At 40.5% G+C, this 27,924-nt stretch overlaps 1 protein-coding gene across 1 annotated transcript; it reads left to right on the top strand.

Annotated features, from left to right (window-relative positions):
• The first annotated feature begins 26 nt into the window (after nt 1-26).
• ppp2r5b (protein phosphatase 2, regulatory subunit B', beta) lies at nt 27-27,924 on the top strand. The gene is made up of 13 exons (XM_047156886.2): nt 27-1,323; nt 14,369-14,565; nt 14,868-14,969; nt 16,616-16,708; nt 16,941-17,071; nt 18,149-18,208; nt 20,570-20,678; nt 23,141-23,194; nt 23,299-23,349; nt 23,441-23,560; nt 23,794-23,921; nt 25,094-25,195; nt 25,325-27,924. Exons 1-13 carry the CDS (start codon nt 1,128-1,130, stop codon nt 25,491-25,493), a joined length of 1,512 nt encoding a protein of 503 aa, XP_047012842.1. The 5' UTR covers nt 27-1,127; the 3' UTR covers nt 25,494-27,924.

Raw genomic sequence — 27,924 nt, 5'->3', positions numbered from 1 at the left:
ATATATATATATATATATATATATAAAACGCAATAAACATTTTGGGGTCGATAGCGCAAGCGCATGTGAGTAAATAAATAAATAAATAAATAAGTCGAAACGGGAGGCGAGCGTCATCCGCAGTGTGTTAGCTTTTAGCCTCCATCTCCTTGCAGCACCTGCGCGCGCTCAGGCATCAGAAGACGGCGCGCGAGGAACCCAAACACGACCAGCGACGGAAGCACGGTTCGGGAGAGTGGTGTTTTTTGCCATACTGAATCGCTGATCGAATCCTTTTTTTTTGGTTGGAAGAGAAGGGGAGAGAGAGAGAGAGAGAGAGAGGTGGTTGTAACGGCGCGGTTGCCGTTGCTGATGTGATGCACACATGTCCGCGGGTGTGAAGTCGCCATTCTCCGCCCTGCAGCGCGGATTCTCCGTCTCCCTGTGCGGACACCAGCGCTGATCCGGATCACACACCGACTACAAGCACCGCAGGCCTGGAAGACCGAACAGGATCAGTACCTTGGCCTGATAGGACATCAAATCAATAACTGATGCAGTTTATTCTGTATGGACGAGGCATCTGACCGGATTTTTATTCCCCCACACCTATTTTCCCAGACCTCCAACATGGGACGACATTGATTGAAGAAGAAAAGAATCTTCCTTCTTTATTTCATCCCGCGACGATTTCTAGGCTAATCTCTCGAGCCTATAAATATTTGAATAAAGACCAAATCCAGGCTGATGACTTACCAATGACGCCAATACGGCAGCGCATTCTTTATAGTAGCGCTGGATGTGTCTGTGCACCCCCATATTTCTATAAGTAGACTGCTATAGATTTCCTCATCACTCGTTGTCTTGGAGATGTGCTTATTTTAAAGGCAGGTTTTTTTTTGGGTGCTTATTAAAAACACAAGGATCCGCCAAATCCAGCACTGATCATTGTATCCACATCCTGACTGGGCCAATATTTACTTCACACTTATTTTTGGTCAAATTCTTTTTTTGTGTGTGTGTGTGTGTGTGTGTGTGTGTGTGTGGGTGTGTGTTGCTGTTTTGTCAGCAGCTAATACAAGGCATTAAGGAACAGTTTTCTCCCATAGCCTTCAGGCAGACATCAGGCTTCTATCAGGCTCGCACTCATGGATCAGCCCACCAAGCTGCCCCCGTCGAGTCCATCCTCACCCACCGCGGCCTTCTCTGTGCCCAGTGCTGAGAAGGTGGATGGCTTTCCACGCCGCTCCATGCGCAGAGCCCGCCAGAGAAGGTCACACAGCTCGTCGCAGTTCCGTTATCAGAGCTCGCAGGTGGAGCTCACAGCTCTGCCTCTGCTCAAAGGTAGGCCACAGACTCCTGGGACTAAGCCTCCAGGCATATTGTCTATTAGAAGGCTCCTTCCATAAACATCCTTAAGTCTCCCTGTCCATTAAGAGATCTGAATGGTAAAAGTCTTAAGTGCGGGCTGCAGAGGAGCGGAGTCTGACACAGTCTAGCATTTTCCATGCTCAAACACCTATAATTTATATAGTAGATATATATAGTCTTATATAGAAATTATATTATATAGTGGATAGACATAGTACTATATAGAAGATATATAAAAACATAGGTGTGTTTGATTAATAAAAGCACCAAATTGTGATGCTTATAATATTTATCTAAAGTGTAAATGTTATATTATTATATACATCTGGTCTAAACCTTTCCTTCAAGACCCCACATATAACCAAATCTTCTAAAGAATGAGACAAGTATCAGTTACTGAAATATGATGACAGGATCAAAGCATGGTTCTCACACATTAACATTTCTTGGACATCCATTCATGCACATTTGATTTCCGGGACTGTGAAACATTTCAGCTGGAAGTAACCCATTACTCCCGAGCTCAGATTTGCTTACGAGATAAAATGATTAAGATAAGGATTTTAATGCTGATTGAGGGAAGGTGCATCAATCATCATTAAAAGGCAATGTATTGATGCAGGGTTAAATAATACACCTGAAAATGTTCTCAGTTTTCTTTTGTCCTTATGTGTAGTCACCATTTGTTGACTCATTACTGATGTCCAGGACACATGACACAACATAAATCGTAATTTTCACACATGATAAACAATATGATTTATTTAGGTATCACACATGACTCATAATGATTCATTTCAAGAGGTGCAGTGGAAGAATGGTCAAAGACAGGAGCACACAGAATCACTGGCTTTCGATATAAAATCTATAAATCCCACAACCAATCACTCGACACTCTAAGTCATCTTTATCACCTTGACAACTCAAGCCGCAAAGCAACATAGCTCAGGACACTGGTAGTGTTATGAAACAGAAGATAGCATCCTCCACCACAGGATATTAAACATATTTCTCGATGACTCACCAAACCATGGCCAGATGTATTCAAAAGTCAGTTTATTTCTTACCATCTCCTTTCATAGTGATCACAAATATGACTCAAATTTTGTTCTTTTCATTTAGACACCCACAAGACATTTGTTATTCACATTTCAGCTCCATATGATTCTCCTAGGATTCATCTGGAATTCTCTTTAGTTTCATTTCTAGGGCAGCAGGATTTGGCAGGACAGGTTTGCATGTGAAAATGCAGATGGGAAATTGTTGCCAGCATATGTGACCATCAAGGTCCAGACAGCAACCCTGTCCTGCTTTCTCATCCAAATCCATCATTTATAGTGACACACACACACACACACACACACACACACACACACACACACACACACACACACACGGATCCTCCTCAAAGTAAGAGTAGCTCTAAAGGAACTCTATTGTACTTCTAGTCTTTCATTAATTATATCTGACTAATAATACATTTAACCTTCATGCTCTCCATTGGACAATGGTTTTGGTATTGGATGTCTGTCGTATAATGTTCTCAATACAATCCATGACTGTGCTTTTAACATTAACAATAACCTGTGCAAACATTTACAATGAGCACTCAAATGAATCTGTTGTGGCCACATTATCCGGAGAGCTTAAGAGTGGCAAAGCATTGTTTTAATTTTTTTATTTTTATTTTTTATTTTTATTTGCTTGATTCACTATCTAGCAGTAGCCATAGGTAAAAATCCAAAAGATTATGGTTATTTATTAGCATTTTTTTTGTGGAAGTATTTAGTAGTTAAGTATTAGTATAGTATGTGCGCTTAGGTTTCATGGACAATCCAAAGTCTAGTATCTCCTAGTTGGTATGCTCCACATACTGTTGCAGCTTTATGACTGAGCCTTGTTATGCAGCCCAGAGCAGCATTTCTGCACAAAAGTGTGAACAACAGCAACAGCACTTACTGTGTACAGTGACATTTACCATGTTATGTATTTGGTTTTGTACTAATAGAACAGGAGACATGGGGTTTTTGGAATCATCTCTGTGTAAATATTGCATTTGTGAACATTGTACCCTTGACTGATCACATTAGGATTTTTATAGTGCCAATGAAATGGCTTGCGTGTCACGATATTGATTTAGAGGCGGATGCAAATGCAGAATCTCAGTGAAACATTTAATAAAGTATCAAACAAAACACCACACAAGACTTATATGAAACAAGTCCGAGCGTAACATGATACAGGAGGACAGAACAAACAACGCAAGACAACTGTGCAGTGCTGAACGTTACTATATATACACATACACCAGTGCTAATGAGCTAAAAGTGAAACAGGTGAATGAGACATGTGACATGGTGCAGTGGCTGATGGGAAATGTAGTTTCTAGTCCTTTTCAAGTATTACATGACAGACCCCCCCCCTCCCAAAGCGTGTAACCAGTTCATGAGGGGGTCCTGGATCCCCAGACTAGATGTCCCTAAGCATTTTAGAGTTCCATCGTGTGTCCTCCCTTGCGGGGCTGGATAGAGGATGCTTGACGTGTTCACTGAGGTTCAGATGTGGGATGGTCTCTTCTGCATCGAAGAGAGATGATGTAATACCCCTGGCCTGGCTTGAGCGTGGAGTGACAGCCACTGCACAGTCTTTGGGGGGAACGAAGCTCCAGGGAGAGCCTGAGGGGGGAGCAATGTTCACCATGAACCTAGAGGGGGGAGCGACACTCTCTGCAAGGTCAGAGGGGGGAGCGAAGTTCTCTGCGAGGTCAGAGGGGGGAGCAAATTTCTCTGCGAGGCCAGAGGGGGGTGCGAAGTTCTCTGTGAAGCATGAGGGCAGAGCAACATCCTCAGCTGAACAGGGAGGCTGAAAAATGTACTCTGTTGACTCGGCAGGCTGAGAAAGATCCACATTAATGGAGGGAGGGAGGGAGGGTGGGAGATGATTTCTGCCTGGCTGGAAGGCTCCTTCTCGATATATGCCCTGATGGAGTACATCATGTCGAGCCATTCCTGATTAGCCTTGATCATGGAGAATTTCCCTTCCTTCTCCCACTGCAGTTTTTCCCTTTCAAAAAGGACCTCTTGAACACTGAAAAAAATCTGCTGCATCCAATTATCCGGTCTTGCGTTCTGTCACGATATTGATTTAGGGGCGGTTGCAAATGCAGGATCTCTGTGAAACGTTTAATAAAGTATCAAACAAAACACCACACAAGACTTCCATGAAACAAGGCCGAGTACACTGTGATACATGAAGACAGAACAAACAACGCAAGACAACTGTGCAGTGATGAACGTTACTATATATACACACACACCAGTGCTAATGAGCTAAAAGTGAAACAGGTGAATGAGACATGTGCCATGTTGCAGTGGCTGATGGGAAATGTAGTTTCTAGTCCTTTTCTGATATTACATGACATTGAGAGTTGTGATTTGATTGTGATTCTGATTATTTCCTTTTGAAAGGGTTGTAGGGTTGTTGTAGGGTTGAACTGATTTCCTGAATAGCCAGTAGTGTTTGAGATACACCATATCTCCTGCCAAGTCTAAAGAGACTTGATAGAGGCTCAGCAAACAGGCTATATAAGAGGCCATAATTTTAAGTAGAGCTTGTATTTAATGGCATATGATTTCTGACTGCCAATTTACTCATTATCATTGTCAACTTTATTATCCTGTTTGGTATCCCACAGCGTAGAATTCCAGCAACTGTCCCTTGTATTTGTACCAACCGTGGCATTTTTTTTTTTTACCTGTTCTCCATGACAGTGAAAGCATTACCCACAGGGGGAAAAGACTGTAAAAAGAAGCAAACTTTCCGGATAACTGTCTCTCTCTCTTTCTCCCTCTCTCTCTCTCTATCTCTCTCTCTCTATCTCCCTCTCCCTCTCTCTCTCTCTCTCTCTCTCTCTCTCTCTCTCTCTCTCTCTTACACACACACACACACACACACAAAACCTTATTTTCAACACACAAAGGATTGTATGGAGTGAGCGATAATATACAATGGTGGGACAAACACATTCTAGAGAGCATTTGATTGGATGAGTACAGGATAAATAATCAAAAACATTTTCACAGTTTTCCCAGAAATTATAAACTGTAAAATTTTAATTAAGAATATCTACCAAAATCATTTGTCATTTTTAATATACCGTGGTGCTTGAAAGTTACTTTAGAATTTTCTATATTTCTGCATAAATATGACCTAAAACATCATCAGAATTTCACACTAAAAGAAGTCCTAAAAGTAAACAATGAGAACCCAATTAAACAAATGAAACAAAAATATTATATTTATCATTTATTTATTGAGGAAAATGATCCAATATTACATATCAGTGTGGCAAAAGTATGTGAACCTTTTCGTTCAGTATCTTGTATGACCCACTTGTGCAGCAGTAACTGTAACTAAACATTTCCGGTAACAGTTGATCTGTCCTGCACATATCGGCTTGGAGGAATTTTATCTCATTCCTCAGTACGGAACAGCTTCAACTCTGGGATGTTGGTGGGTTTCCTCACAGGAACTGCTTGCTTTGGGTCCTTCCACAACGTTTTTATTGGATTAAGGTCAGGACTTTGACTTGGCCATTCCAAAACAGTAACTTTATTCTTCTATTTCTACATATTTATGCAGATATATAGAAAATTCTGGCAGTCTACCTTCTTGTGTCTACCACTAGGACTGTTTCCATCTGAAGTATTGAAGACCATGCATAAAATTCATCACAAGGGTTTAAAACACATCCTGATGATGCACCTCTGCAGACACTAATAGGCAGCACTCAGGAATAGTGCTGATACTGTAGTTTTTATAAGCATGATGCATCCTATTGAGGATGAAAATCACTTAAGTGCTGCTGCTGTCCTTTACTGTTCTTCTGAACATTCTCATAATGTAATCATCAACCACGGTGCTGATATTATACTGTACCGAGGGCAAGAATCTTGATATTCTACACTGTGGATGGTAAGGCTCAATCAAACTCTTGGCATAGCGCATGAACCACAATAAGGCGACATTTATTCTTTAAAATCTTCACAAATGACATTAGTCCTCCTCAGGAGGTAACCATAGCACATGTTGAATGGCATTTAATGTAAAGTAAGGCATCTCTTAACCTGTGTTCAAGTACGCTTGAGCAACCCCTTATTTTACTCAATAGGCTCACCAGTCTTTAGACAGTGGAGCCTCTTTATGATGCTATTATGCCCCCCTGGTGATTGATGTAAAATCTGTTTTTACTGTTTCCCTTTTTGCAGGTAGAACACCTAAAGGAATATCTTAAAGTAGTTATCTCACACTGAACCAATGCCTCAGGGTGGGTGCATATGTAATATGCATATAATTGTGACAGTTCTGTTTTCTGTCAAAAAAAAGGCTTGCATAGCACATGAGTTGAGTTTCACATCTATGAACTGCATAGACTGCTCAGGTGACAAATGACTCTTATTGTTGTTTGTGTAATCCTAGAACTTCCACATGCAAGATCAGGAGTTCTGTCTTGCTGTTCAGACTACCACTGCTTGGTGTGTCACACCGGTTATGTGGAAGAGGCGGAATTGTTTGTGCGCCACAGCGATTGGAGTCTATGGTTGCAAACCAATCATGTTTGCTCACTGCTTGCATCATATCTGGTATGTGTAGCATACAGAATGGCAGTCATTTGAAGATCATTGTTTAAATCTAAAATGGGGTAGACTCTGCCTCCTTTTCTGTAATCTAAAAAATCTTCAGAAAAACCTGTTCAGGCTCTCTGGTCTGGGCGCTTACATTTCTGTTGCATGTTTTTCTAGTATTGACTGCACTTCTGCACTCAGTAGAGGCAATTGCATTGAGTATTGCACCTTTTTTGGGAGGACCCCTGTGTTTGGTGGTGGCCAACAAAAAAACTGTGATCTATATCCTGTGAACATTGTCTTAAGTAGATCTGTTGTTATCAAGCTCCAATGCTTCAGTTGCAGAAGGCGGAACCATCCCTCGGTTGGCTGTGTAATGTCAGAACCTATGCCAAGATCCCCTGGCACATTCAGTAAATCATGCTTTAGAGACTTGGTCATTGCGCTGTCTCTTGCGAAGCTACCTGCATTGGCGGTAGCGGTCTTTGAAACCCAACTCTGCGGGAATAATATGCTGGTGCACATGAGTGCCTAAAGGCAATCTGTTGCACCGTGTGCTTTGTATGTGCCTCAGACAGAAGGAGTCAATCATTTAATGCCGTGTGGTCCTGTGTGCCAAAGACCTGCCCAGCGTACACTTACACTTGCCAGTGTATCATATGTTTTGCAGACCAGTATGTCAGCTCTTCTATATTAGGATTGTATGCAGTACAGCTTTATGAGCAAAACTTTGTTAGCCGATACTACTAATGAAGTGACAAAAGCCTAAAGCCTAATGCTTCTGCATCTGTCATTACAGTCAGTATGCCTGCACCTTTGCAGCTTCAATATGCTATTAAACATACATATGAGCTCATCAGTGAAATCAGTACATTGTGAAAGACCCCGTTCACTTGGCGGATGTACTATAAAATGTATTAGCCACTTGGCCACTTGTGTTTGGTGGGTGACACAGCTTTTATTTTATATTACCCTCTCATCTTCAGACTGCTTTAATCTTTAAAGTGTCTAAAGTATAGACACTCATACTTCCTTCTTCCATGGGACTGATCAGCAAAGTCCGCTGGACATTTCTTTTCCTGCCACTGCAACACTGTGAAGCAGCATACCTTTTTCTTCCCTGTGAGCTTTTTCTTCTCTGGCCATATCAGCTGCTCACTTTACTCCTTGCTGTGGCAGCGCAGCGTGAAAGGAAGGTGATGAATAGCCAGAAGTATGTGAAGCACGCTTTGTGCATAGCTATTGGCTTTACATTGCAATTAGGGCAATGCTCTTTAAGTGCCTGTCACAGATATTCATGTCCCAACCAGTTTGGGCATTGATCATGTCCATCATTGAACTTCACTGGGTGGCTTGGAAGAACAAACAGCTGGCCATTGTGCCCTGAAATACACAAGAGGTTGCAAGGTTGAAAAAAGTTTCAACAATTCAGGTTGAATTCGAGTTATGATTATAAGATTGTTTATGCTGTGTCTGAAGTGTCAATGCTGCTTCCCACTGATTCAAAGAATAGTAAAATCATCAAATACTAGAATTACTGGCACCCACAGTGAGCATCAACACACTCTCATGGTGCAGAGTGACAAAAACAATAAGATGATTAGTTAGAATCAAAGGATTTGAGTTCTATTCAAAGCACCTTTTAATCCATTTCCAAGGTTCCTCAGCAAGGTATGCAAGTCGAGAACAAAATGAAGTAGAAACAATATGCGAAGCTATGCATCTGGAAAATAAGGCTACAAAAATGTTTTCTTTTAAACAAAATGTGTAAGGGTAAGCAATCACAACCCTTAATATGAGTGTTCTTGACATTGAACCATGCTACTCAACTAGAAAAGACAGCATGACTTTAAGCAACTGTGTTTCAGTTGACAATTAAGTTTGCACCTAGTTGTAGGTTAACTGCTGATATCATATTATCATAACACTTACACTTGTCTTGATATGAACTAGTAGATATATCTAGTCATATAATACTGTGCATTTAACTTTTCTAACATATCTTAATGAATATAAACAGATGGCCAGAAGTGAGCAAATCAGTTATACTAGTCTGTCTGTCTCTCTATCTACAGTTGCAATCAGAATTATTCAACCCCCATTGTAAATCAGGTTTATTGTCAAAATATACAGACTTTCAGCAGTTTGCAATGAACAAATCAAACAAAAGCAATTGAAATAGTTAAACACAATGAATACTTCAAGTGGTTTCCCCAAATTCAACTGAAAATGCAACTTATAATGATTTCTCCAGATTCACAATTATTCAACCCCCTGAAAAGAATCCCTCACAACTGCATAAATATGCAAAACAGGTGTTGTCTCAAGCACACCTGATGCATCTAAATAAGGGCTTCATTAGTTGCACCAGGTGTGCTTCAGTTGGAACACATGAAATACCTGAACTGGCTAGGGGTAGAAAAAGTATGAAATACCTGGTGGGGGCAGAAAAAGGAAGCTATCAACAGCTGTAACCAGATTTCTGAGAAGGCAGGTTGTGAAAAACCCTCTAGTGACTGCAAAAAACCTGCAGCAAGACTTGACGGCAACAGGCTCTGAGGTTTCAGTGAGTACAGTATGGTGCGTACTAAACGCTGAAGGTTTCCATGCCAGAACTCCAAGGCGTACACCACTACTGACCCAAAAGCCCAAGAAAAGTCAGCTCAAAATCATATAAAACAGAAGTTGTGGGATTCTGTTCTGTGGAGCAATGAAATAAAACTGGAACTTTTCAGCAGGATGGATCAGCGGTTTGTCTGGAGAAAGAAGAATGAAGAAAGAACACTCTGTCCACAGTCAAGCATGGTGGTGGCTCAGTGATGCTCTGGGGCTGCTTTGCATCCTCCGGCACTGGAAACCTGCAGCGTGTGGAAGGCAAGATAGATTCATTGTAGTATCAGGAAATCCTAGGAGAAAACGTCATACCGTCTGTGAAGAAGATGAAGCTTGGGTGTCGTTAGACCTTCCAACAGGACAATGATCCACGCATACCTCAAATTCCACCAAGGTTTGGTTGCAGAAGAAGTCCTGGAAGATTCTACAGGGCCATCACAGTCCCCTGACTTGACCTGAACCCCATAGAAAATCTCTGTTGGGATTTGAAGAAGGCGGTTGCAGCATTCAAACCCAAGAATATTATTGAACTGGAGGCCATTGCTCATGAGGAATGGGATAAGATTCCCCAGGAACGCTGATGCTTGCCATGAAGGGGTTGAATTCAGTTGAAAAAACAGCTGAAAGTCTGTAAATTTTGACAATAAACCTGATTTTCAATGGGGTTTGAAGAATTTTGTTTGCAACGGTAACGATCCATCTATCTGTCTATCTGTCTATCTATCTATCCATCCATCCATCCATCTATCTATCTATCTATCTATAGATCTATAGATTTATATATCTAATTAAACTTTGAGCTAATTAAACTTTGTGCCATTTCATCAGCAGAATATTCAGGTATATGTTATTTTTGCCATGTCAGCCACCATCAGTGTACTTGTTTCTAACTCCTCAAAAAGATTCTTGGATTTCATTATTGTACCTAGAACCAGGTAAGTAGCTGAACAGTTCATATCAAGATATGTCAATGATTACCTCATGCACTGGTGATAGTCATATTGTTACATGCAGTTTAACTTCTGCTATACAGAAGTCTGTGTCTGAAAAATGTGTAATTCCCAAAGTGTAATTATTCTATACGCATATGTTTTTTGCACTATTGCTCCGTAGTAAACTGCTAAAGTTTAAAAGAGAGAGAATCTGACAGCCAAGCAGTATTGGGATAAGTTAGCAACAGATGATGATGGTCTTGATCAAGAAAAATACATTTGCAACCCTAACTGACAGAGAGCCTGTTCATTCCAAATGTAGTTTGGTAATAGAAAAAAAAAAGGTATTATTAAAAATGATCATGCTTTTTAAACCAAAATTTACTTATACATCCTGTATAAATGGGCCAATTTTTAGATTACTGGGTAATATTATATTACAACTGTGCTTCATGTAATATGCACTACACTAATACATTCATCCTTTTTGCCTTGTCACTACAGATGCATACTGACATGCACCTATTTTGTACACACACACAAGATAAATGAAGACACTTACAGTTTTGATTCAGGCAGTTTAAATCTGTGAGTAGACCGTTTAAGCCAAAGGCAGTTAATATAATAAACTACTGGCTTTATATGATAAAGAAATAGAAATTTCAAAGCCAGTAATAGTCTATTAACAGGGATCTGATTGAATTAGGCCCTATGTGTATTGGTATCACTGTTATTGTTCCAGCAGAGACTTGGCTTTAGCTGCTCCTCGTGAGTGAGTGCGTTTCTCTAAATAGGCTCTGTAGCCCGAAGCAGAGCGTTCTTTCACAATAAGCCACTCAGAACTTGTACTTCAGTCTTGAGTGCTGAATAGAGTCATGGAGTCGTAACTTCTGGTTTCAAGGCAATTTTGGTTAAATATTTGGTCCTCCTAATCGGGTGCTTTGAAGTGACACTGATTGGGTGGGGAAATATTAATGTTAATTAATCGTAATGTTTTTTTTTCATTTGTATATTAAATGAATAAGCAATCGTCATGTGTGAGTGAGTGTGTGTGTGTGTGTGTGTGTGTGTGTGTGTGTGTGTGTGTGTGTGTTCCACAGCTCTGCAGTTCACTGTTAAGCTCTTTGTGCATATGTGTGTGTCTGTGTTTACATGTCCATATAGAGCCAGCTGGACAGAATGGTGTAGTGTTACTGGCAGACAGAAGGCTTGCTCTTTCACTGGCCTTCTCGGATCAATAAGGGGGATGAGAGAGAAAGAGGGAAGGAACAGCAGAATGGAGAGAGAATGGACAGAGAGGGAGAGAAGTGTTGTGGGAATTGAATCTGTGGTGGTAAAGAGATGTCTAGCAAAAAATAGTTTCAAACTAGAAAAGTTGCGTCTCGTTTCGGGAACGTGTGAACCAGGAAGAAAAAAGATCACTTCTGTGATCACAGTTTAATAACACAAATCACAACCAGTAAATGATTCCTTTGTGTTCTATTGTGCCCATAGCTGATATCAGGACATTGTAGTGAAATAATTCTTGCAGAAAAGGATTTCAGTTCTTTTGATGTATTCATGAATCAAACAAAGAGCTTTTAATTCAACTCCAGCATAGGTTTCTTTTTGTGCATAAGCAAGCCTCCTGTAAAATCTTGTTAATTTTCTTTCTTTTCCACTTTCTTTTTTGCTCATAATTTTAGTACATCATTTTAACTCCTGAAAAGTACTTACGTTGACGTTTACAAAATGTTTCCCTTGTATGTACGGTTGTGATGAATTTGGGAAATGTATTTTCTTTTCATGAAAAAATTGTTTTAATGCCTTTGCTGAATGACTGAAAAGAGAAAACGTTTTCTTTCCCAGTCTGCAGTGTTACTGTTTTTACCAATAAGCTACGAGGTGGGTTTGGCAGCCCTGAAAATAGAGCAACAGCTCAGCAGCCACCCAAACACTTTAACTGTTATTTAACGAGAGAGAGAGAGAGAGAGAGAGAGAGAGAGAGAGAGAGAGAGAGAGAGATACCTACAGGGAGTGATGGAGAGAGGGTTGGGTGGGGGAAGAAGTGGAAGAGAGAGGTCTGGTATAGGGATGACATCATCCCTGTTGCTCTCTCCACCCCACAGCCTTTTCCTTCATTTTATTCTCCCTTGGTTTCTCTCTCTCTCTCTCTCTCTCTCTCTCTCTCTCTCTCTCTCTCTCTCACACACACACACACACACTGCTCCCTCTCTCCTCCTCTGCCTTGCTCATTGGCTGCACTATATTTAGCTCCAGCTTTGAGTTGAGGATATTAGTGGGTGTTTAATTCAGTGATGGCCAGCCTTGTTGCAGAGAGGCTTTGCCATTAAGATATCCATGGCCATGAATGATAAATGTTGAATTATTGTAGTTTGCAATCAAATTTTGTGTAGCTGTGGTATCATATTAGCACACATCAATTTAACATTTATTTACTTTTATATATGAACCATTTCACCATGTCTTTTTAGGGGGAACTGTAAAACCCAGCTCTTCTCCATTCCCTCCTCTCCTTACCCATCGCCTCTCGCTCTCTCTCTCTCTCTCTCTCTCTCTCTCTCTCGCTCTCATTTTTTCCCCTGGAGAATTCAGCTCCTCTGCACTTGTCTCTAGCAGAGTCATGCACTCTTGTTTCCATCCACCCTCCCCCTCGACACACACTGTGAACCGTGTATATGGATGTTGAGGTTATGAGCTATCTGTGTGTGTGTGTGTGTGTGTGTGTGTGTGTATGTTGGTGATTTTGTGTGTGTGTGTGTTGGGGATTTAGTTTGTGTAGATGTTGAGGTGGGTGAGGTTGTGGATTAATAGTATAGATGTAGGGGTTTATGGACTGTGTTTGTAAATGCTGAGGTTGTAGACTGTGTGTAGATTTGTTGAATTTATGGAGCCAATAATAAAACATTAAAAACGTTATTTAACAAAGAAAAAAAAGTATAAAGAAAAAGAGTATAATCATTGCTACAGTGAAGTTTTCTGTACAGAGAAGTTTATTTAACATTTATGGAATTTAGGAATCATTTTCTTATAAAGCACAACACATTTTGTTTCCACTTCTCATGATTTTCATTTCATTCTAATTATTTATTCAGTTTATGTCAAAGTCACTACTCCCCATTGCGGCTCTCAAGCTTAATCTTCATTTTTCCTTGCCGTGTATCACAGTAAAACCTCAGACACTCTTTCGTATAGTTCATAACCTCAACATTACAGTACTTTACATTACTTTAAATTACTTTACATTACATAACCTCTATATGTACACCTTCAACTGTGCAGTGTGAGGGTTTGGATCACTTTAACTAGTATAAACATTTCATACACGATTGATTGCCAGGGTTTGTGTTTCAGTGTGTACATATGCCCAACCTATGCTATACCTTTCCAGTCAAAAATATCAATTCACACCCACCGGCCAGCTGTCCCTTATCATACAACAGCTACTAACCAGGGAGAGTAAAGGCTAACACATGCTGCCGTTGAGAAATTTGTCACAGTCGCATCTTTTCAAACTGCTGCTCATGCTGCGGCTCTGGGCAGAGTAACACACTCAGAGAAAAGCACTATCGACCCTCTTTCTCATACATTAGCTGAGAGAAACCTATTCGTGTTAGCATAGCATAGCTAGTGTCACTGTAAAAAAGCATGCCACCCCTCTCACCCAGACAATTTTCTGGACTCCTGATGATAGGGTGAATGCTTTTCTGTTGTACCACTCAGGAGCCCTGTATGTTTTGTTTTAAATATCTTTTTACCCAATTTCTTTTTTTTCTCTTCACCTTGTGACAACAGTTATATAAACCGAGTTGTTTAATCTGTTTCTTTTCTCTTCTGTCTGTATTTTAGATGCCCCAGTGGCAGAGCTGCATGATCTGTTTTGTAAGAAGCTGCAGCAGTGCTGTGTGCTCTTTGACTTCCTGGACTGTGTGGCTGACCTGAAAGGGAAAGAGATCAAGCGTGCGGCGCTAAATGAGCTGGTGGAGAGCGTGGCTACCAGCCGTGGCATCCTTATTGAGCCCCTCTATCCTGAGGCCATCAAGATGGTAAGAATTATACCACAGAATGAATGCTAGCTCTAATAATATGATTTTGATTGAGGAGAGAAAGATGAAGATAAAGTTGTCTTGAATGAGTTGTAAATGGGGTGATTTTGTGATATTTTATATTATTTAAACTTACTTGGCTATATTAGTGTTGGATTAGATGTTTGGGTTATTTCAGTAAAAAGGAAAAATGTGAAAAAAACCCATAATTTTGTTGGCTGGATTGACCTGTACTGGGTATTCCTGTGAATTATTAAAATTGAACTTATAAAAAAATGTACTAGCTCCACCCATTTCTCTAGATTTCAGTGAATATCTTCCGTACTCTGCCGCCCAGTGAGAACCCAGAGTTTGATCCAGAGGAGGATGAACCCACACTGGAGGCCTCCTGGCCCCATTTACAGGTACTCACAAACTCACATTGTTAAATTCTGAAAACAGGTTGTATTAGCAAATGTACTAATAAAGCCCATTGTATATGTGATTTTAGATTGTAACACATTTTCATTAGCCTTGACTTTAATGACCTCATTTTCTCAAAGCGCAAGGGGAAAAGCCTAGTCTTTAATGGGCATAAGTATGGACATAAGTGTGATGGAAATGATATTATGATAATATGAAATCATGATATCAGAACACAAAAGTTCAAAAAAAACTCAGGAAGAGAGAGGTAGAAAGCTATTAACATTATGAGAACAGTCTTTTCCATAGAATTGGAGTTAGAAATGCTGTGGCTACATTTACTGAGGCGATGATCAGAATGGCAAACCACAGAAATGCAGAATAAATGCTAATAAGGCCAGCAGACCATAGAAAAATCAAGTGCATGACCATGATTATGGAACATATTAAAATCATCAAGTAAAATCTTTAGGTACTTTAAATTAATAATAAATGAATTCATCAACCATCAGCGTACTCAACAGGTGCATTTTCATTTACTTTGAGACTTTCCTGAAAAGCAGCAGCCGTACTTCCCCTTTCCCTTTCAAAAAGAGTTTAGACATACAATTATACCTTGGGGGACTCGGCATGTTAAAATGTGAATAGTCTCCTTGACGTTGCCAGGTTTCAGTCAGCAAAAGAAAGTCTAAGTGTTTTTCTTAATCATTGGGTCATTAACTGGTGTTGCTTGATTAGCTTTGGAGCGAGAGTTCAGAAGTGCTGAATGTGCAGGATTAAAAGAAGGTATACATCCATATAGCATTGGGTGAAGTTCACATATCCTTGTGCCAATAGAGACGAGTAGTTGTATAGTAAACCGAATGGTACTGCACAGACCAGTGAAACTACCTGGAACACCAAGCGATGCTAATTGCTCTGCACTGCACTAATCGCAGGGTTGTCAGTTTGGACACATGCTGAAGTGTACTTGGGCAAGGCACTGAACCCCAAGTTGCTCCCAATGGCAGGCTAGTGCTTTGCATGTGTGTGAGAGTGTGTGTATGAATGGGTGAATGAGAAACTGTGTGAAGTGCTTTGTAGAACCACTAAGGTTAAAAGATGCTATATTAGTACAGACCATTTACCATGACATAAATCAGCCAATCCACAAACAGTGATTAAGGAAATGTGAAAGTAAAAATGCAGTAAAGACTCAGGCGTTATAAGGCTCATTTATTGGTCCGATTTTGTAAACAAAAGTTTGATGGCACAAAAATATAGCCAAAACCATACCTCGTTAGTCAAACACCAATTCCACACACTTGCCAGCAAGACTGAAGGCATGAAAACAGCAAGACTAATATAGACAACAATGAGACCAGTGATTACAGTTTACAGAGGAGATAGAGGCTTACTCTCTGCAGATGCAATCAAAAACATAAAGGGAGGTGGGAAAGGGTCAGCCAGGTAGCAACGACCAGAGGAAAAAGGAGCAGTTAGGATAAAATTGGATCCAAAAAAGTTCAAGAGGGGTCTCCAAAATCAGCAAAGAATCCACCCAAAAAAACCCCAAAATGAATGACCTATAAAAGCATGAAAAGAGTTGTTGGTGTGCTTGTGGTTACATGAGGTCTTTTCTAAACTCTCATTTCTCCCTTTTATCTAGTTGGTCTATGAGTTCTTTTTGCGCTTCTTGGAGAGTCCTGATTTCCAACCTTCCATGGCCAAACGTTATGTGGATCAGAAATTTGTTCTGCAGGTACAGTGTCTCAACCTGAAATTAACCTGGAGATTGCGTGTCTATGTTTGTAGGTAGTATGTTCAGAATTTTTTTATCATAATGACTGAGTGTATCCCTCACATATGGAAACCATACTGGGTTTTTGTCCTTGGTATACTTGCTTGTTTTGCTTTTAGAGATGTCATCAGTTACAGGTGGTCTGTATGCATGTGAGATGACTTGTTGTGTGGATATATTGTTGGGTTCCAAGTTGCTGGAGCTGTTTGATAGTGAGGATCCCAGAGAGAGGGAATATCTGAAGACCATACTGCATCGTGTCTATGGCAAACTGCTCGGCCTCAGAGCGTACATCCGGAAACAGATCAACAACATTTTCCTCAGGTTAGAGGCACACGGATATACCTTGTATTACAGGTCTATAATGATCAAGTCAAGATCTCAAATGAAATACAGTGATATCTTATTATTTTAATAGCTTAGATAACCATAATACCTATCAGGAAGCTGCAATATGAGGTACACTATACGGCCAAAACTTTGTGGATGTCTGACCATGACCCCCATATGTATCATATGACCGTGATCATATGATCCTTTCCCACACTTTTGCCACAAAGTTGGAGGCACACAATCATCTTGAATGTCTTTGTATGCTGTATCATTAGAATTCTTCTAAGGGGTCCAAACATATTTCCACAAAGTGAGGTCCATGAAGACATAGTTTGCCAAGGGTGGAGTTGAAGAACCCGAGCGGCCTGCACAGAGCCCTGACCTCAACCCCATTGAACACCTTTGCGATGAACTTGAACCCTGACTACTCCCCAGGCCCCCTCACCCAACATCAGTGCCTGACCTTACTAATGCTCTTGTAGCTCATTGAGCACAAATCCCCACAGCCACACTCCAAAATCTAGTGAAAGGCCTTCAGTGGAGGCTGTTATAGCAGCAAAGGTGAAATAGGATGGAATAGGATGTTCAACAAGCACATATGGGTGTCATAGTCAGGTGTCCACATATTTTCTGCATTTTTTGACCCTTTAATGACCAAGTAATTTACACTTAAGTAAATAAAAAGTATATATTATGGTGAATTATATTTCACTGTGGCTTAGTGGTTAGCACTTTTTCCTTGCACCTCCAGGATTGGGGGTTTGATTCCCTCCTCTGCCCTGTGTGCACGGAGCTTGCATGTTCTTCCTGTGCTTCGGGGGTTTCCTCCGGGTACTCCGGTTTCCTCCCCCAGTCCGAAGACATGCATTGTAGGCTGATTGGCATGTCTAAAGTGTAACTGTCTATAGTGTGTGTGTGATGTATTGTGTCCTCCATCTTCTGCCCTGAGTCCCGTCGGATAGGCTCCAGACCCCCCTGCAACCCTGTGTAAGATAGGTGGTACAGAAAATGGATGGATGGATGGATTACTAATTCTCATGATATATAATCTGTTTCTCAACTGTACAGGTTCATTTATGAAACTGAACACTTCAATGGAGTGGCTGAACTGCTAGAGATTTTGGGCAGGTACACATTCAATACTGCTGTATAAGATGAAATGTGATGTTTATTGTAGCACTGTCTTTTATTTAGTTTCAGATTGGTGTACCGTTTGTTTACACATGATTCAAATGTTAAAATGAGATACATCATTGATTTTGATGTCTTTTGCCTCAAATAGGAACGTCACTACTTGTTCTGTAGTTGCAGGAAGGACTAAATATAGCATCTTACAAAATTGCAGGATATCACTATCCTATGGGAACAAAATATAATTTTATGCATATTTGAAGCATGGCAGTAACTAATCTAAGGATGCTGGTAATTGCTTGAGTGCTACTTTGAGCAGTGTGTGGGCCAGTGAGTCAGACCCTTAGCAGCGGTTTAAACATTAGTGCTATCTGCATTCCACCTCAGAGCACTTTACTCTTAGTGGTTCTTTCCTGTAATAAGAGTTACTATGCGATTTAGAGTCGTGTTTTGGGTCTACAGTGTCATTCTCAATTCTCATTCTCAATCCGATGCCCCCCCCCAAGCAAACAGGGAAGCATAAACAAAGCAAAATTCTGACAGAGTGAAAGATGAGGGGGAGAAGATGGAGAGAGGAGTAGGAGAGGTAGAGGATGAGTCAGAGAGGGGCTAGGGATAAAGGGCTGCATTCAGGTTGATGCTTGTGCTATTTTTACCGCCACCCACACTTTTTGCTCTGATAACAGAGCAACAGAGTCTGAGCGTAACAGAATGAGAGAATGAGATTGAAAGACAGGAGAAAGATTGGCAGTAGCCTTTCTGTCAATTCCCGTGTCCTCCTCCCTCAGTGGAAATGTGAGCGTTGGGAATGAGAGGAGACAGTGGGAGGAGTGAGAGGAGGAATATGAATGTCAGAAGGCGCTAAAAGACAGCAATAGGAGCCTAGTAAAAAAATTAAGTAAACAAGGGTAAAGAATGCCTGGGGTACTTTGTATTATCAGGCGGAGGAATAAAAGGAGAACGCAATAAAAAGAGAGGAAAAGAGGACAGATTTTCACAGAAGAGTGTGTGTGTACGTCTGTGTACAAGATGAGTAACTGAGGAGTAGAAGGGTTGGTGGGTGGGGGTTGTTGAGACATAGCTATTGAACAGAAGTGTAGCGAAATATTTGTGTACAGAGCATCATCAGGTCTACTGATACTAATCCTGTTTGATCTCCCTCCCTCTGCCTCCTACCCACTTCCCTCTGTCTGCTGTCTTCTCTCTCTTCTGCTCTTCTGTTTCTTTCCTCTCATTTCCTCTTTTCACTGCTCCTTTCCCCACAATACTCCTCCCTTTACTGTACCCTTCCACATTTCTTCTCTCCTCTCTACCCTTTACCTTTCTCATGCTCTTTTTCTCCTCTCGCTTTTCCTCTCCTCTCCGCTCCCTTTCCTCTCTTCTCATCTCCTCTCCTCTTCCTTTTCCTCTCCTCTCCTCTCCCTTTCCTCTCTTCTCATCTCCTCTCCTCTTCCTTTTCCTCTCCTCTCCTCTTCCTCTCTTCTCCTCTTCCTTTTCCTCTCCTCTCTTCTCCCTTTCCTCTCTTCTCCTCTTGCTTTTCCTCTCCTCTCCTCTCCCTTTCCACTCCTCTCCTCTCCTCTCTTCTCCTATGCTCTCCTCTTTCCTCTCCTCTCTTCTCATCTATTCACCTCTCCTTTTCCACTCCTCTCCTCTCCTCTCCCTTTCCTCTCCCTTTCCTCCCCTCCCCTCTCCTATCCTTTCCTCTCCCTTTCCTCTCTTCTCCTCCCCTCTCCTCTCACTTTCCTCAACTCTCCTTTCCTCCCCTCTCCTCTCCCTTTCCTCTCTTCTCATCTCCTCTCCTCTTCCTCTCCTCTTTCCTCTCCTCTCATCTCATCTCCTCTCCCTTTCCTCTCTTCTCATCTCCTCTCCTCTTCCTCTCCCTTTCCTCTCTTCTCATCTCCTCTCCTCTTCCTCTCTTCTCCTCTTGCTTCTCCTCTCCTCTCCCTTTTCCTCTCCTCTCCTCTCCTCTCCCTTTCTACTCCTCTCTTCTCATCTCATCTCCTCTTCTCTCCTCTCCTCTCTTCTCCTATCCTCTCCTCTTTCCTCTCCTCTCATCTCATCTCCTCTCCCTTTTCTCTCCTCTCCTCTCCCTTTTCTCTCCTCTCCTCTCCCTTTCCTCTCCTCTCCTCTCCTCTCCCTTTCCTCTCCTCTCCCTTTCCACTCCTCCCCTCTCCTCTCCCTCTCCTCTCCCTTTCCTCTCCCTTTCCTCTCCTCTCCTCTCCCTCTCCCTTTCCTCTCCTCTCCCTCTCCTCTCCCATTTCCTCTTTTCTCCTCTCCCTTTCCTCTCTTCTCCTCTCCTCTCCTCTCCTTTCCTCTTCTCTCCCTTTTCCTCTCCTCTCCTCTTCTCTCCTCTTTTAGTATCATTAATGGCTTTGCGCTGCCTCTGAAGTCAGAGCACAAGCAGTTCCTGGTGAGGGTCCTGATCCCCTTACACACTGCCAAATCTCTGTCCATCTTTCATGCACAGGTTAGTGTCACACACACATGCCTCTTACACACACACACACACACACACACACACACACACACACACACACACACACACACACACACACACATACTATATCTTACTGTTCACAATGCTAACGTTCCCCCAAAATGCTGATTCCACTGTAATTGATCGAAAACGTACCAAATTTGTGTTTTTGTGATGGCTGTGTGCAATGACTGAGCAATTTTATATTGTTCCGTGTCAGATGTGAGCTCACTGCACTGGCCCCTCAATCACTGAGCATGGTTTTACTACATTACAGACTTATTGCCATAACAGATTCTCATAACATAACTGACAATCTTCCTCATGTGAACAAGAAAAATCTCTGTTCCTTTTATGTAGCAATCAAAAACGAGGAGTCTGGCCTATTTACATTTCATCCAACACACTGTGTGTTCATTATATGCTGTCTATGCAAATGATACAAAAAATAACATCTTGTGCTCTACAATGATACAACACTCCCCGAATGTTAACTAATTAACTTTATTTGAAGCGGTTTTGCTTTTACTCTTCCTTAGACATCGATTATGTCCTGGAAGTAAATGTATGCATACTATTCAAAGGTGAAATATCACTTTAGAAAAGTATTCAAGCCATCTCTAGCCACTGCATATTATCACAGACAATAACTTTGCACTATTAAAAGAAACAGTTGACTTGAAACTCATTTAAATGTTCTAATTTGTGGAAATTTAATAAGTATTTCAAATCTACAGCTGTGTAATTCAGCTTCAAAGCTACAAATGTTATAGCCTATCACTGATGGAGCAATACAGTAAAAAGTCCTGGTTAGTTCCATTTTCCTCAAGGTTTCGTCGTATCACTTCTGTGTTCATAAGGCAATGCCACAATAACCGCAACTTTAAAAAAAAAAAATTCCTTATTATACAATAACCTTTTTTATTTATTTATTTATTATTTTTTTTTACAAAATATACATGTTACATGTAGACATTTGAGTTGATATTTACTTTGAGGTTTATTTTGAGACCACTCTTGAATTGCTTACAGTATCTGCTGACTCCATTTGGTCCGTGGGAAGGTGCGCGCACACACACACACACACACACACACACACACACACACACACACACACACACACACACTGTCCAACAGTATCCTGCTGAGAAAAGATGAAAGTGAGGGGAAAAAAACTAAGAAGCTAGATAAATGACGCAGTTAAGATTGATTTTGTAATTACAACATGAATTATTTACATTTGTGTGGAAAAAAAGGGTTGGGGAAGTAGCAAGAGAGCCTAACGCATGGACCAGTGGAAGCAGCAAGAGGGTTAATTATACTGCTCAAAAGCTCTTTGTCGCCCTCAAGAGAAGCAGTCTACATGACATCAGTTCTTCTGAGACACAATCACTGTTCTTACACCTAACATGGCACCTCACTATGACAGAAAAGCAACTGAAATACATATACCAATGTCTCTAAGGGCATCAAATGATGAAGGGAAGACAGAAAAAAATAGATGGATTCTAACAGATTCCTTGTCAGGGTGTGAAAAACTGAAGTCGGTTACAGAAAAAAAAACCCACCTTCTTACAATTACTTTTTAAAAAAGTCTTCCCTAGTGTAGTAGTTGGCAGTTTCTATTCGTGATCCTAAGAAAGCTGACAGATATAGTGAGACGCAAAAAAGTAAAGACACATACCACATCTTTTTAAGATGCACAAAGTTGTAAAATTAAAATAAAAAGTTGAACACACCTGAGCAACACTCTGATAGTCCAATTCTGTAACGCGTGTTATAACAAATGACCACAACAGAACATTATTGTTCAGGAGTGCTAGATAGATCATGATTATAAAATACAGACAAGCTTTTAAACCTTTAGATTTAGTTTTAATAACACCACTGAAGACAACGTTGACCTACAGTATTCATGATATTGAAATGATGAACATTGGTACAATGTTACATTACAATGGGGTTTGAACTATCCGTACAGGATTTCAGAGTTTTTTGCTGCGGGGTTTTTTTTCCCCAAATTTGTGATGCAGTGTGGGATTTTTATTCTTTTTTTTGCGGAAAACTACTTGCATTAGCAAAATTGCTATTGCACGAAATAGTTTTGCGCGGTCTTTCACGGTGATGTTTGTTGGTAAATGACACCTTTTAGCTGTACTCACATTCGACGCACGTGAATCGCAGAGGGGCTTTGGTTGAATGCTCGTGGTGATGCCATCACCTGACGCGTCTCAGCCCGAATCTGCGGAAAATCTGTGTTAATTTTGAAAAATTGCACGCTCCTCCAAAATATTGCCGAGTTTGCTTGGTTAATTTCTGTGATCGCAAAATCACGGAATCCTGGAGGGACTGATTACGGAGTGATCTTTTAGTAAAACGGAAGCAATAGAAAAGATCACGGTTGAGAACAGTCATTCAGTGAAGTCATATTTTCTGTCCTTTCCATTCCTCAGCTTGCCTACTGTGTGGTGCAGTTTATGGAGAAAGACGCCACTGTTACAGAATACGTAAGTCACTGCAACACAGAAAATGCATGCAAGAATGTGAGCTTTTTGCCTTCCGTGTTCATTTGTACCATGACTTGAGATCGGTGTATTTGATCTATTTTCAGATCATCAGAGGGTTGCTGAAATATTGGCCCAAAACATGTACTCAGAAAGAGGTGAGAAAGTCCATTCATGGATGGATGTGGTTTGTTCTAGACAATGGACATTAAGGTAGACAATGTGTATACAACTCTGGACTGGTTTTAGGTGATGTTCCTGGGGGAAATTGAGGAGATTCTGGATGTGATTGAGCCATCACAGTTTAGCCGTGTGCAAGAGCCACTTTTTAAGCAGATCGCCAGCTGCATCTCCAGCCCCCACTTCCAGGTGGGTCCGTTGTGTGATCCTCCTCCTCCTCATGCTCAGAAGTATTTACACACTACCATACACTACTCACATTTTAACAGAGCTGGGGCCTGAAGTGTATACACTTCTATCTAGTTCAAACTATTCGTGGGAAATCCGATCTGTATTCTGTAGCAGACTGAGCTAAGAGCTGGTAAAGTAGAAGTGTTACCTGTCCTCCGGTTCTGAACTATGTCTGTGTGTGTGTGTGTCAGGTTGCAGAGCGGGCTCTGTATTTCTGGAACAATGAGTATATTCTGAGTCTGATCGAGGAGAACTGTCAGGTCATCCTGCCTCTGGTCTTTGGCACGCTTTACCGAGTCTCCAAAGAGCACTGGAACCAGTAAGTAGCACACACAGTATCCTTGACTCTAAGCAGGAACATTTTTAGAAACCCCATCTTTGGTGTTTGGTAGACGAAATCAAATTTGGAGTAATTAGTGGACACTACATAACCTTTCAAATGCCCTGATCACTGTACTGCTCAGACTACAGGAAATTTATCACTTGTGATCTCTTTGCAGTGCACATATGCTAAATGTGAAAACTGCTAATCATGTGACTTTGCAAGAATGGAAACATATGGAGAGCTGTGGTTACGGCTGATGCAACATGCAGTTTTTTTTTTTAGTTAACAAAAAAAAATTATTTACATTTTTTTACAACCAGTAATTTTCTTATAATTATGTTTAAGAGAATGGGGAAACACTAAACAAATACGCTGGAAAATATTCAGTCCGTACAGGACTTCGCAGAGTTTTTTTTTTTTTTTTTTTAGATTTTTGCGGCCAAATATGCTTTATTTTGCTGCGAATTTTTTCAAGATTTGTGATGCAATTGTGGCATTTTGAATCGTTTGCAATTGCAATAGTTTTGTGCAGTCTTTCACAGTGAGGTTTATTGGTAAATGAAACCTTTTAGCTGTCCTCATGTTCGACACACATGAATCGTAGAGGGGCTTTGTCTGAATGCACATTGCAATGACGTCACATGACACATCATGGCCCAAATCTGTGGAAATCTTGAAAAATCGTAAGTTCCTGCGAATATTGCGGAGTTTCCTTGATTTTTCTTTCATTTCTCTGATCACAAAATCGCAAAATCCCGGAGGGACTGAAATGTCATGTCATATGGTCCTTGACTGATGCTTCTTGAATATTTGTTAGTGTGCCTTTGACATAATCATCTACTGTAGCCCTTTTCAAATTGGATTAGTTTTATATGGGGGGGTGGGGTAATGTAATTATTACAGGCGTATCTCTGGGATTTTAGTCCCACCTGAATCTGTCATATCAGTAATTTTTATGGGCATCTGAAAAGATTCATTATATAAAAGGACCAGTACAAACAACCGTAGGTTATTAATATACTGTATACTCTGTCCTAATGGACATTATGATATATGAAAAGATCCTTAATTCACGGATGAATGACTGATTCAATTTAACAATTTATGTAATGTATCAAGAGGCATTATCGTTAGATGTACTGGATGTTTGTCTTTCTCTTCATCAGAACTATTGTGTCACTCATTTACAACGTCTTGAAGACCTTTATGGAGATGAATAGCAAGCTTTTTGATGACCTTACTGCCTCCTACAAGGTAGAGAAACAGAAGTAAGTTTGTAGGGATTCTCACTACAGTAGCATCATCAGTGTAAAGTTTACAGTCAGGTCTCATTTCTGACCTTCTCTACATCCTCATCTCTCTTTATCTTTACTCTCCCTCCATGGCTTTCACTGTAGGGAGCTGAAGAGGGAGAAGGAGCGTGCTGAGTTGTGGAAGGGGCTGGAGGAGCAGCAGGAGCGGAGGCTGCAGAGTCTGGGGGAAGCGAGTCGCAACCAAAAGAACCTGCAAGAGCGAGAGAACCTGAGCAAGAACGAGCCGGAGAGCAGCGCTGCCAGTGCCACCTAGAACACACATACGCACGCACACACAAACACACACACACACACACACACACCACACATCCTACACACACACACAAATGCACAAGCCAATATGTACAAACATGGAGAACATAATAACACACACTTTGTTTTACTGACAGTTTTTACTCTGGAACTTACCATCACCTCAAATATACATACACACAAATACTCCTACACGTGAACACACACACACACACACACATCATACATCATACATCATACAGACAACATTGCTGGAACAATCAGATGGAACAAACCAACAGCCGGTTGTCTATATGTAGATATACAAGCCACTCTAACACTCACACATATGAAGTGAGATGTAAATGATGCAGAAAGAAAAGATGAGTACCTCTCACTCTTCATGCCTTTTATTCATTTCCTCTGTCTCTATACATATCTTACACACTTCTTACTCAATCTATCGCTTTCATTGCTTCCCTTCTGTTTCTCTCTTCCTCTCATATACACTAAATGTATACAATGCATACACACACTGATAACTACACACACTGATGACACATGCAGAAAAGCAAGGACATTCAATACATGCATGGACACATGAATGGGTTGGAGTCACACACACACACACACACACACACACACACACACACACACACACACACACACACACACACAGTCATCTGTTAAACTCTGGAACGGGTCTAATCTCGCTCGGGACCTCTCTCAGTCTCAGTGTCATGTCCGCCATTGGACTCACACACTCTCCCAAAAGATGAAGCAACATGCTGAAAATGATGATGATGATGATTATGAAGAATTATGATGAAGATAACTCTGTAAAAGTAATGGTTATAATGTTCTTATTACAGCTTATTCTATAAGTAACACTTCTATTGCTACTTCAACTGATGTTTTTATATATACATATATATATATATATATATATATAAATATATATAAATATAATATCTATGTCCGATTATAGTGTTGGTGGGGGTATTCTAGTGTAGCACCTCTTAAACATGACAAAAGTATGCTGCTAGACTAAATTTGTTCTGATGTGAAGACGAAACATTACACTAGTCCGTTCTTCTTCTGGGGTTTCTTAAAAAAAAAACAACAAAAAAAAAACAACGACAACAAACATCCAAAATGTATTACTTTAGCAATATTCTCATCTACTTTGAATGTGTGTCAGCAGTTTTCTTTGGAGACCATACCACCTACATCAGTACCCATAGTTTTAAAGATGCTGTTGATATTTTGTTGATTGTTTTTAATTTTTATTTTTGTATAACAGTTTGGCTGTTGATATTTATTAATATTTATTTCATATTGTGACCATCTTGGAGCAAAAACCAGATGAACAAGACTGGAAGTGACTGTATGCTTAAGCGTACTTAAGTCTGGGATGGATTGTCAATATTTTGATGTTGGATGTTGGTTCTGTACCAGCATATTCCATGACTTTCCTCTGTTTTCCTCTGAAAAAAACAACAACAAAAAAACAAGAAAAGTGTAGAAAAATCATTGTTCATTTTGTTATTGATTTTGTAAAAGGTGCACCCCCCACCTCCCCATACTTCCTACAATGACAAGGGTTAGATGTGAGAGAGTCAGTAAGGGACTCAGTAGAATAGAGAGAAGGCAATACATGAACTGGAACTGTAAGCATAAGTAGCACCACTTCAACTAGAATTGCACTGTCCTCTTGATCGATGTTTTGTGTTTAAATATAGCAATGTATTTTTGGGGGACCAACGGCTTTGGGATATGAATGTATAAAATATGGGATATAAACATGAAAATGTCTGTTGAAGTGCTTCACATGGAGAAATGAGTGTTACATGTCGTTATTCGCTAAGCACACACAAAACAGAAAAAAATGGCTACCTCAGATTTATTGAGACGTACAGTCTCTCAGAAACAGAAACTAAAGGTAACATTTCACATTCTGTTCCATGTAGAAACGGAGGTAGGTGAACAGAAACATGTTGCTGAGAGGTTTGGTCGATAAAAGGTCACCAATTTCAGTTTGGCGCCAGTGTTTGGTGCTCTGGAGTCTTTACAGCTAGAAATATTTGACTTTTGACACCTAGGTGAGCTTTACACACATCAATTATTTATATTTTGTGCATCACAAGTTTAGTTCTCATATTTACAAATGCAAACTAGGCAGAAAGAGTTGACAAAAAGTAGTACCACTGAAAACTAATATTGTATTTCTGTTGCAGTCCATAAGAGGGCGCACTTTTAGTATATTAGAGTAAGAAGTACCTCCCCTTTCTTATGTTATAGAAACTGTCTGTATATATACAGTCATGTGTAAAAATAAGTACACCCCATGAAAATTGTTGGCTTTTTTTGACCTATTTGGACAAACCAGCATTTGATCCTTTTTGAAACAGTGTCTATTAATAAAGTTTATGGAGTGTATCAAATGACACATA

The sequence above is a fragment of the Ictalurus punctatus genome, chromosome 7 (assembly GCF_001660625.3).
Source record: "Ictalurus punctatus breed USDA103 chromosome 7, Coco_2.0, whole genome shotgun sequence".
Lineage (NCBI taxonomy): Eukaryota > Metazoa > Chordata > Actinopteri > Siluriformes > Ictaluridae > Ictalurus > Ictalurus punctatus.
The sequence above is the reverse complement of the archived record's forward strand: the minus strand, read 5'-3'. Positions and strand labels throughout refer to the sequence as shown.